At 37.3% G+C, this 12158-nt stretch overlaps 2 protein-coding genes across 2 annotated transcripts in view; both read right to left on the bottom strand.

Annotated features, from left to right (window-relative positions):
• Positions 1-190, bottom strand: part of NIT2 (nitrilase family, member 2) — an 18629-nt gene extending 18439 nt beyond the window's left edge. Inside the window, exon 1 of the mRNA XM_009993388.1 lies at positions 43-190. Coding sequence (XP_009991690.1) covers positions 43-190 — 148 coding nt within the window. The remainder of the gene's footprint in view (positions 1-42) is intronic.
• Positions 191-3802: 3612 nt separating this feature from the next.
• The window catches only part of TBC1D23 (TBC1 domain family, member 23), a 59151-nt gene continuing 50795 nt past the window's right edge, over positions 3803-12158 (bottom strand). Inside the window, exons 17-20 of the mRNA XM_009993387.1 lie at positions 9346-9434; positions 6353-6488; positions 5369-5563; positions 3803-4128 (exon numbers count right to left, since the gene is read on the bottom strand). Coding sequence (XP_009991689.1) covers positions 4047-4128; positions 5369-5563; positions 6353-6488; positions 9346-9434 — 502 coding nt within the window. The 3' untranslated portion in view covers positions 3803-4046. The remainder of the gene's footprint in view (positions 4129-5368; positions 5564-6352; positions 6489-9345; positions 9435-12158) is intronic.

Genomic DNA, 12158 nt, shown 5'->3' with positions numbered 1-12158 from the left:
TTATTCCCCCGTGCCAGCTCCGCGCCTGGCACGAGCACGGACGCGCCCGCAACCCTTGGGGCTCCACAGCCTTGATGCGCCAACACCCGATTTTCCCAGGCCTGCGCAATCCCTGGCAGCGTCGGACTTGCTGAGGGCTCATCCCAAGAGATCCGCACCGGCTTCCAGGCGGCTCGTTCACCAGGGACATCCCCGTCCTCCCTCCCAAGAACAGCATCGCCTGCCGCACAAACCAACACTGAGCTGGCCTGCTGCTCGGAGCATCGCCTTTCAGCCCCGAGGGCTCCCCTTCGCTCAGCGCTGACCCTTGCTGCGCAGGTTATAGTCTTGGGCTTCTAAGAGGGACGTGTGTAGAATTGCAGATCCACACTGTATGACTCGGGCAAGAGCATCTCCACAAGTTGCAAACACACGGCGGCAGAGGGGCCAAAGGTGGGTTACCCAGCCTGATCCATCTCTTACACTGCTCACCTTCAGGAAACAGAGAAAAGGATAGGAAGTGCATAAGCACTCCTAAACGCACAACCGTTGCTTGCAGCAGTTACAAACATTCCTTAACAGAAAAGCTGTTCAATCTGTCCCTTGGAGCAGTAAAGGCAACAGCTCATCCCCAACTGACCAAGCCAAAGGAAGGCAGAATTACCAACAGGGGACAACTGCAGAAGAGGAGGGGACGCAGCAGCTCTTTAGCAGGCCTCCCTCCCTTTTACACCATGTGGTAGCAGATCTGGCATATATAAACTTGGGGTTCTTTTGAGTAGCATACCTTGCAGGGCTCCAGGTGCAAAGAACAGCTTGTCTTCTGAATTCACACGAGGTTTGGGGCAGAGCATAAAGTAAGAAAGAGAATAAGTAGTGAAGCAATATCATTCCTGCAGGGCGAAAAGCACAGAACTCCACCGTGTCCTATGGTTCAGACAGATAAAGTGTATTTTTCAAGTTTCAAAACAAAGATCTGAAAGCACTAAATACACATAAAAGAACAGGTTACACACTGTCACCCCCCCCTTCTTGCTCAAAAGCTGAAAACTGTTCAGCCATTTAGTAGACTATACTTATATTGAAAAAGGTTATTTGACAGTATCAGAAGTTTTGAAACCACAGCAAAAATGCAGCTAGAAGGAAAACTTACACTGCTGAGATCCACATGTAATGTCCACCAGGAACTAAACTGAAAGAACAGCAAGTAATTTGTACTTAGATCTGGAGGAAGCAATATAAATAAAATTACATCTCCACAGTCAGGAGTGTTCTGGGTGGGAAATACACGTAAAGTTTTGTACAAATTCAAGTAAAGATCAGAACCTAAAAAAGAAAGTGAGACAGCTGAAGAGCCATCAGTGAGCACAGAAGCACTGACCCGGGCTGTGAAAAACAAAGGTAAGAGCTTCTATTTGGAAGGAAAGCTTACTCTGTGTGTTTCTTGGCTGCTACAGGCCTAATTTCTATTGCCAAAATAAAAAAAAATTAAAACCCCAGCAACACTGCAGCTGTCATATTCAACAATACAGACAGCAGTGCATGCAAAATAAAATGAGCCTGCAAACCTCTGGCAAATAATAATTAAAAAAAAATATATATTTGAAGATGAAAGGAACCTGTAGTAGCATACTATTTTGATTCTTCTTTTAAGAAATTGTCACGCCAGTACTGTGACTGGAGCCTCTGCTTTGCAATACAAGTTTTGTAACAAACACAGTAACTACAGGTGTGTACACTATGAGTCAAATGTAGCATTTAAATTGTGGGTAGAGATGCATAAACACCACTGAAATTATTCACAGTTTGGACTCAGCCTTGTAACATAAGGTGTCTGATAACTTGCACATTGCCTGAAAAATGACAAACAATTAGTCTCTTAAGGGCTTGGATTATACATTTCTGCACAGAAGATATGTAAGAACTGACTTACTGGAGCTTTACTTAATGTAGATCTTTTAGATCTATATTTGTTGTCTTCATAGAGAAGCATACACTGTACCCACTCTCCATAAATAATACTCAAAAACACCTGTTTAACTTGGTGTGCTTTTCACAATTCTGCCCCACCCCCCCAGTGACTAAGAGAAATGTGTTGTATTATTTTGTCAACATTTTCATAATACAAAAATATGATGCTGAGAAGTCTGGAATTCGTGCATAGACTCTTTCTTGTACAATTTCACCATTTGTTAACTCATTTTGACCTTTCTACAAATGCTCACTATGGCTCATACAAATATTTAATGAAATTAGTCTAAGCCTAAATTCCAAAATACTTGCACTACGATGTCTCCAGCAGTAGCTTCCTATGATCCATAATCAGCTTCTTTATCTCCAAAAATCAAATTCAATTCCATTTGCAAAATACCTTTAGGAAAAAACTGTTAATCTATTGAGAGAATTCACACAGAATGCAACTAAATGCTTTCTGACAGAACAACTTATGTTCAAATTGGACTGGTTTATTTACAACTGTAGTTTATAAACAGTAACACAAACATTTTTACATGAAAAAAATCTCATTGCTGAAGTAGGCACAGAGTCAGAGACTCTTCAGGATATTTTCAGAAGGGAGTAGGAAGAGGAAAATGTAATACAACAGCTGCTGGGCAAAACTACAAATACATGAGCATTGGCCCAGGTGCAGTTTCATGCAAATATCTTCAACAGTGCAAGTTCTATTGGTGTTTACTACGTTGAAAAAAAAAATAGGAAAGGAATTAGTTCTAGAATTAAGGTGCCCTAGCTTGATTCCTAGTAAAATAACTCAGAATAACTGTTTCTTATAAAGGTCAGTTTAATTTATTTTACCTCCTGATGAGGTACCAATTAACAGGTTTTGATTCAAATACTCAGAAGACTTCACACAGCAAAGCTAACCCCTATTGTCTTTATTTCACAGTTTTTGGTAATTTCCACAACAGTCTATGAAGATGCTCTGCCGAGGCCTGTACTGAGCTTTTTAACAAAACTGTTCTTGAAACAAGTGGAGAGCTGCTGATAAACAATCACATAGTTGCCATCTTTCAAACATGGAACTAATTTAGAAGATGTTTATTAGAAGAACATAAACAAATGCTTGAAATGATAAGGCAACACATAATGAATACATTTATTACAGGTATATAGCACTTGAATCTCTTAACTTTGTGTGCTTTAATTTTCTTGCTGAGCACACCTCTGACCAGCATATAACCACTTCCGTGCCAAACAGGTTTTTAAAGGTCTAATTATCTTAGACGTTTTGTTCTGAGGAGCAAGGCAACTCATTTTCAACTGTCATATTCTATTTTGAAGCATTAAATTCAACTTCAATGGACACGCTTTACAGGAGAAACAGCCTCAACCTATGAAATGTAAAATTTTGCATAATTAAAAAATCACAACCCAGTAATAAAAGCTTATTGTGCACAGTTCATTTTCGTATTTACCACCAATTCCAACTTTTTAACCTAGTAGCGCTTAAGATTTTCTAAAAAAAGTTAATTTTACAAAATGCTTGTACTTTTTCCATTTCTCTGCAGCCCAAGCTGCACTTGACCATTTTCAATGAGAAGGAACCAGTATTTCCAACATTTTTATCTGCTCTGCTGATAACCCTAAGACCTTGATACTACCCCGTAGGTAAAAATCAAATTTATGGACTGTAGACAATAGAGACATTTTACTTTCACAGGATAGTAATTTAAAAATCATTCTGTTTTCAATTTTTTCTCCATATCTGGCAGTGCTTCATTACTTGAACGTAGCAAATGCAAACCCAGCTGCATCTTCTCTTGCAAAGACGCAGATCGCTCACATTAAGGCTGCACTAAAAATTAAGCAAACTGACCTTTATAATAAACGTTTATTCCAAACAAACAAACAAAGTAATAAAAAAATTAAAAATCCTGTTTAGAAATGGATAATAATTTACCCTATCTTAAGCCTGCTACTCAGGCACTCCCATCAGCAAACAGAAAAATTCTCTTAAGTTAGTATTCAGTTGAGAAACAGTTTGTGTCCACATACAGTATCTTGGCTGCTTCTTCTTTATAAACTGTTCTTTACAAAGTCTTTAGTTATTAACTCTCCAAGGCATCCAATACTTTCATTATCTGTTGTTTTATGGCTTTGGTAGCATCACCTGCGTTTGGAATCAAATACCTTTAAAAAAAAATAATTAAGAAATTAGAAAAGCCATCATTAATTCACCATAACAATTCTGAGTACCAATTCCATAATTTTTGTTTTGATTTTTTCCCCTGACATGGACTAGAAGGAAGGGAATATATAAAAATGAAAAACTACTGAGAAAAACCCATTTATTTCCTGTTTATACTATGGAATGATTTCTGTTTGTGAACTTGGAACAGTTGAGGAGTACTTCACAGGCCTTTCCTGGAAAGGAAAGAGTTCTTAATTATTTGATAATGCTACAGATCAGGCAGTTCAAGATCTCCAGAGATAGCACTGTCCGACTGCGCACGGCAGTTGTTGTGGGGGGTTTTGTTGTTTTGTTTTTGCTGTTTTTTTTTAATTCCTATAGAAAGCTCTAGGTGATCTATTTATGATCCTTTCTTTTCTGGATTTGCTCCAGCCAACAAGGTGGTGAAGTCATTCAACAAGCAGCAAAGCTCTCTGCAACATTTTTATTTATCTTTGTCTGACCTGCTACCAAACTAATTTCACTCTAAGCAGCCAACAGGCATAGAACAACTTTCCCAGTCAGCTAGGAAACTTACCCCAACTTCTTGTGAAAACAGAGCACCTACTGCACATAGTTCTCTCCAAGGAAGAGGATGAGAAAACGTCCAACTGTTGTCAGCAGCTTTCTTAAAACAGCGCGAAGAATCAACAGGCTACAGTAGTGGGCAAAAGCCCAATACATCCATCTGACTTCCTCCCAGACTTCAGCATGCAAAAGCTGAGCATGGCAATACCTAACTTTCAGGAACCAGGTTTCAGGGGTTTGGTTTTGAAGTCAGACTTCTGGACATCTTGTACAATGCATAGGAAGAGTTAGCTATCTCAAGACGCGGCAGAAGACAGACCACTGTCTTAAATGCCACCCTTCACAAATCCATACTTTATTCTGCAGCCAGTTGTCCAACTCATTTGCATTTAAGACATTACAAAAATGAAACAGTTGCACAGATCCCATCCCCAACAACTGTCATTGCAGACTAGGGAGTTCTTCTCTGCTGGGTCTTGTAATTTATCCTTATTCTGCTGGCAGATCTGTTTTTTAGCTCACATCCAAATGATTTATTCCTAAGTAAAAAAATACTACTTTTCAACTCAGTTCTGGAAATTATATGATTCTAATTACAGCATGATCCTGATTTCCAAATGACAGCATTCTGTATCCCATTACTACTTAAATCTTGCTACTGAGATTGCTTACCTTTCAACTGCCAAAATTTCTATGCCTGAAGTATTGCTATTTCCATACTTAAAGGTGATCAGTTCTGGGTGTTTCTTCTTGGATGTGATTTTGACAACAGAGTTGAGTGCCTGTCGAGACTGTATGTAAGCCAGTCCCTTTCGTGAAGGAATCTCTCTCAAACAGTACATATGAGTTGCTGTCACTAGGAGATGACTTCAAGGAAAAGAAAAATATAAATTAAATTTGCTAATGAACTTAGTATCAGCCATTTTAGAAAGCTAAACTCTACAAGTAAGTTACATGGAGAGAGCTAGATAAAACAGTTCATAAATGGAAGAAACAGTGTTAATATTTCTAAAATCTGTAATTTAGAAAGGTGTACAAAATACTTCAGATTTTCCTTGAGTACTGTATCATAACCATTTGAAAACACACATGGCATCCTCAACAGCATATAAAACCAGAGTGGGCAGTTAACATCACCTCAACACGACTGCCATGAGTGCTATTAACAAAGATCACAACCACCAGCAATGTGGTTAGGGCACACTCAGAGTAGGGAAATTGCTCCACCCTCTGTCTTTCACCCTTCAATCATACCCCAACCCCATCCCTACATCTACAGAGCAACAACTCTCCAAGTGGAGCATCAGACCTAAATTGAAAGGATGTGCTGGTACTCCATGATTGTCCATCACTGTACAAGAACTAAGGTGGAGATGCTGACCTGCCAGCTCAGCTCAAGACCTACTTTTGAAAGAATGCTCAACTAGTGGTGCAAACACATTAGTTGAGTTCCAACTCAGTTTAAGAAATCATACTATGACAGATTACTCATAATACACCATGTAAAACAAACCTAATGGGAAAATAATAATAAAATACAAGAAAAGACCATGATGCAAGAGAAAACCCATCATAATCTCCTGTTCAAATTCAACAGGATTTGTACTCTTTAAAGAAGCCAGAGATTTTCATCAATCTTACAACTAATTCCAGTACCTGGGAAACATATGTCCATTTTCTTTTACTTCATTACAGGGGAAGTTATACTTCACATCAGGTTTATTTATCCATGTTTGGATGTTGACAACCTCTTTTCGATCATCATCTGACATTGAGGAGCTATCAATTTCATCTACTTTGAATGGAAGGAGTAAAAAAAAATATGAAAAAAATTAAAAAATATTTTCCAAGAACATTAGACAACTTTTCTACTCACTTAAACCCACAGTAGTTACACTGGTTCAAACCAAGGTCCAATCTAACCATAAAGTTTAGAGTTCAGAGGGAAGAAAGAAAAAAGCATTCCCTCATTTAATTCTCTCTCAGCACACAACTATTTTCAGCTCAGGGGGTTTATTATACTGGTCTGATTTGTCCATTCAGTAAAGTTTAATAGATTTCTTTTATACAGACTTGTCAGTCTACTTGAAGCCATGTTAATTTTTTGCATCTACAAAAGCAATGGCAAGAAATACAGAAAACTGGTCAACTACATTCCAGGAAAGCCTCCTCTGTGGCTTCTAGTTTCTTGTACAAGAAGAAATAAACTTCTGTTTAAACCCCTTCCAAGTCGGGTATTATTTTTGTGGGCCACTTTTTCACCCTTAAATTGCCTATTTCACAAACAGTTCTAATATTCAGTTATGCCTATTGGAAAGCAATTTAGCCTCTTTCATCACCCTTCTTATCCCTCTGAGCCTCCTCCTGGTTTCTGAGGTAGAGGATTAATGCACACAATATCCAATGTGTGGGTGAACCACAGATTTATACAGTGACATAATAATGTCTCTTTCATTCTCTGTTCCTTTTGTTATAATTCCTAGTGTTTTTATTTGTTTTTTCTGACTGCTAATGAGCACTTACATATTATAAACCTACTGCTGTGGGACACAGCCAAATCAGGCTACCATTTTGGATCTGAAACTAGAACTGTATTTTTCCATATCTTCCTTGCCTCACATTAATTCATACTGAATTTTATGTGCCATTTTATTGCCCAGTCACTCAGGCTACCAAAAGACTCCTTGAGTTCTTCAGTCTGTCCTTATAACCTTGAACAATCTTGGATCATTAGCAAAAATCGTTCTCTTCAAGTTCACCTCCCTTTCTAAGGGCATTTAGGAACATACTCAAAACCAAGATCTTCAGCACAGACCTCTGTGAAACACCCAAAACTCCTGCAAGTGTTATCTCCTTGCTACAAAATACCATTATGTCTAAATATGGTGATTATTTTTATGTAGTAATTTGGTGTTACATTAGAAAATTCAAGCAGTCTAAAAGAATTAGCTATATTAAATCCATAGAAATTACTCCCAGAAATTTAGGATGCCTGGAGAGGTGTTAGAAGTCCCATCCCTGGGAGCATTCAATGCCAGGTTGAACGGGTCTCCGAGCAACCTGAACTAGTTGAAGATGCTCCTTGCTTGCTACAGGGGAGTTGGACTAGATGACCTTGAAAGACCTCTTCCAACCCAAACTTTTCAATGTTTCTAAATAACTTCAAAGGACACCACTTTACTGCACCTTGGAAAAGGTTTTGAAAAGGTTTTCACTGAAAAATGCATTATGAATTGAAAGCAATGGAACAAAATCCACTCTCATTTCACAGAATCACAGAACGGTCATCTGGCTCAACTCTCCTACTCAAGTAGGGCCACCTCGAGCAGATTGCAATATTATGGCTGATTGCAATTATTTACTACAAAAAAACCCAAAATACTAAAACTTCACAGAAACAGGTCCACTTTTTTGCGTTTTTCTGTACCAAAATAACCTGTATTTCACTTAATACGTGTTGGCTTTGCTTATTCAAATTGTTGCAGTGATCCTGCTTACTTGCTAAGTCTAATACTGCATTTAAAAAAGCAAATGTAAATAGAAAATAGCAAACAATCATTACTGAAATTATGTTCTAGACAGTTGTTCTTTGAGGACCTGGTTTTCTGAAACCACATAAACTTTGCCAAACCCTATTATGGATGTTCACAGAACTGTGCAACTTAATTACATAGCATTTGGAGAAGTATCTCGTTAGCATTAAATCTTCTGCCTGATACATCATTTTGCTACTTTCCAATTCTTACAGCAGACAAACAATGATCAATGATCAAGACTCCTAAATTATTTAGTTTGCAGGTCAAGGACTCTTAGTCTAGTTATTTGTTTCTCACATAGAAGCCAAGTATGCCTTTTGGTCACAGAATGGTTACTTGTGTGATGATAATGGCTGGGAACAAGCTAACATTACCAGAACAAAACTAGGACAGAAGTCAGTCAGAAGTCAGTCTGCACCATTCTCATGTTAGCACTGGTCTCAAAAGACCAAAAAAATAAAAAAAATAATAATAATTAAAAAAAATTAAAAAAACAAAAGGCAACTTTGTGAAAAATGTGGTGTTCCAGTTTTGCCTGTAATTTTTCAACTGGATAAAAAAAAAAAAAATAATTTAAAATTGCATGCTTTTTCTTCTCCATGCATATCAAGAGATGAATCAATAGGTTCACTGCTAATAGGCAAAGTCCAAAACACTGGAGAGGTGTTCACATATTAGCCACCTTAAGCCTAGCTCCAACCCTACTTTCAGAAATTCAGATTGTCACATTAACTACCAATACTAAAGAGTCAACCTGAGGCCTATCAGCCAAACTAGATCCTTTACATTTTGCTTACAATCATAATAGAGGTACAACTGCAGGTTTACACAGACAATACCAGTGTAAAAAATAAATAAATAAATCTTTACTACAAAAATAACTAGTTAGTGCTATTTGGTGCCTACCACAAATATTTTCATTTAGTCTTCTACTATGTATTTGAAGAGAGTGGTCATTTCCTGGTTGGTCCTAATAACACACACCAATAATGATAATAGTTATAAAGATCACCTTGTAAGACAAAGGAGTAAAATACACTCACATGATTTAGCAAGCTTAATAATTTTGTCTGAATATGCTCATCTAGGTAAGAGGAAAATAGTCTACTGTACCAGTATCATATTCTTCTTCATCCCCGATGCTGAATACTGGTTTCACACCCCGGTAGGGTTTTCCTACTCTGTCACTGCTGCTGACATGTCTGTTGGCAATGAAAAGGGCAGGAGAGAACATGGGATAGGAGAAGAAAAATAACTTTCAAACTGATGACTGTATGAATCTTACAATAACATATTAGCAAAAACACAACTGTGCAACGAGAGGAGGACAAGAGAACTTCATGAAGCGGCCCGCAAGGAAGCTGTGACTGACCCATCAAGCAATTTGGTTAGTGAAAGCATGTATTCAGTTAGGTGGCAAGGCAGACTGTTGTAACAAATAAAGTGAACAAGAAATACTTCTTTGTTGCAAAAATAACTTCTGGTCACCTTTTCAAATGACAAAATACATTACAGACCTGAAAATGGACAAGATGTGATGAAGTCTCTAGAATGAAACTTAAATATTTCTGGACAGCCGGGGCAGCTTTACAAGGATGCCCAGTTAGGATTAAGTAAAAAAATTAATACTAGTAGCTAACATATTTGGAAGCTCATTTTTCTGGTTAATTCCTCAAAAAATAACAAAATAACTTAAGCACTTCAAAGTGAGGTTATTATAAATCATTCACCCTTTCCACTACTTTCTCCAGCATGAGCAAAATCCTGAAGTCTTTAGTCAAGTAATTCCTATTCTTAAAATCCCAGCATCACTGGGATTTCTGCATAGACATTGACTTCAAAATCACATTTAAATCTACTTCTACAGATTGTATTAGATAACACAAACACACACATTTGAGTCTTAATGTTGCAAATCCAGAGATATTTTAAAGCTCCAGCTGAGACTGCCTTGATTACATGATTAAAGCTATAATTTTAAAATTTCTGACCCTCAGCTGCTGAGAATATCTGAAAAATATGAGAAAACCTAAAAGTTCAGAAAGCCACAAAATCACTAATTGCTGAAAAATAAACAGTTCATGATTTTAGCCTTTGTAACTGACAACATGTTGTAGGTTTAAAAAAAAACAAAAAAACCCCACCCTAAAACCCTGTACCTTCTCCCATTTCAGGTTCTAAGAGCTCCCTCCCCATGCTGCTTCTTTCCTGTAAACCCTGATTCCTGTTTATATGTATTAAAAAATTCCAGTTTATATGCTACTGTAGAACCAAGTTGGAGAGGCAACCTCTTCAGTAATACACAGATGAATGCTAGTACTTATGTATACCTGAAAGCATATTTGAAGAATATATATAGATTATAAAAAGATAAAAACGTAACATATATAACATATAAAAATAAACCTACATTTTCTGTAGCTAGAATTTATTAATGTAGACAAAACAAGGAAATGTTTAATAGGAAAAGAAGCAGAAATGCATTCTACAATGAAACAAAAAAACCCAACAAACAAAAACATGCTCATTAGGGTTTAAGACAATAAGCATCAATGACACTGACAATTTAAGAGGGCAGTGCTTCTATATGGAGGCTTTTGTAAATATGCTTTAGTAATACATAACTAATTGAGTAAGAAGCACATTTAATTAGTATCAAATTGAATAACACAGGGAATATTTAAGACCAGATCTCATTGCTGTTTATAGACCAAAGTTAGTCAAGACAAGAGAAAGTAAAAAGATACTTTACAGAAACCTGGTTAACACCTTAAACTAGATAAGGATTTCCTTTAACCTGGTTGCATGGAAGACCATCATTACATTGTTAGAAACTGCAATTCCCTTTAGTGGCAAACCTGCAAAATGAAATATATTGGTGATAAATTGAATCACCAATTAGATCTAATAGAATGGATGGGAAAAGAATGCCATTCCAGGTTTTGAAGAGCTGCAAATTTAAAAGATCCTAAGAGTGTGAGCAAATTTATTATTGCATCTTCCCAATGAAAGAAGATAAGCAATATGAGTGAAAGGAACAAGTAAAGTAACTGAAGTATAATCTCAAAATATCAAAACTTGATGGTTACAAATGCAGGTTCAAATGTCTTCCAGCTATGGAATACAGTCTCTAATTGTTCTAAGTTGGTATTTTAACACTTTCTTATAATGTTCTAAAAAATGGTCAACAAAATGTGGGGAAAAATTCCCATGATCTTTAGTATTTCTAAATTAACAAAATGTATTACGTGCTAGTGGAATACTCCCACCATGTTTTTAAAAATAATACTGGTTAACATTCCTACTGGTTTTGCTCATGCAACACCATCCTGCAATGCTTACGGGTAAATCCTATCTCAAATTATGTGCAAACTACTTGAAGGAAGAATTGGTCCAAAACTCTTGAAAACTCAAACATCATTTTAAGCCTTCATTAATTCTTCCAACACCAATCTTCATGCTTTTCATGAACCTGCCTGATGAACCTGATCTCCTTTTATAACCTGATGACCTGACTATTGGGTGAGGGAAAGGCTGTGGATATTGTCTATCTGGACCTCCAAAAAGCATCTGACATGGTTCCCCATAGAACTCTTATAAAAAAACTGGCTACTCATAGCTTGGATGAGCATAGGATCTGTTGGATCAAGCACTGGCTGGACAGTTGGGCCCAAAGAGTGGTGGTCAATGGAGTCAAATCCACCTGGGGCCAGTCACAAGTGGTGCTCCTCAGGGCTCAGTGTTGGGACCATTTCTGTTTAACATCTTTATTCATGATTTTGATAAGGACATAGAGTGTATTATCAGTAAGTTTGCAGATGACACCAAGCTAGGCAGAAGTGTTGATCTGCATGAGGATAGGGAGGCTCTACAGAGAGACTTGGATAGATTAGATCATTGGGCTAACGTTAATGGTCTGGGCTTTA

Source organism: Chaetura pelagica, unplaced genomic scaffold (genome assembly GCF_000747805.2).
Source record: "Chaetura pelagica isolate M959 unplaced genomic scaffold, ChaPel_1.0 scaffold101, whole genome shotgun sequence".
Classification (NCBI taxonomy): domain Eukaryota; kingdom Metazoa; phylum Chordata; class Aves; order Apodiformes; family Apodidae; genus Chaetura; species Chaetura pelagica.
The sequence above is the reverse complement of the archived record's forward strand: the minus strand, read 5'-3'. Positions and strand labels throughout refer to the sequence as shown.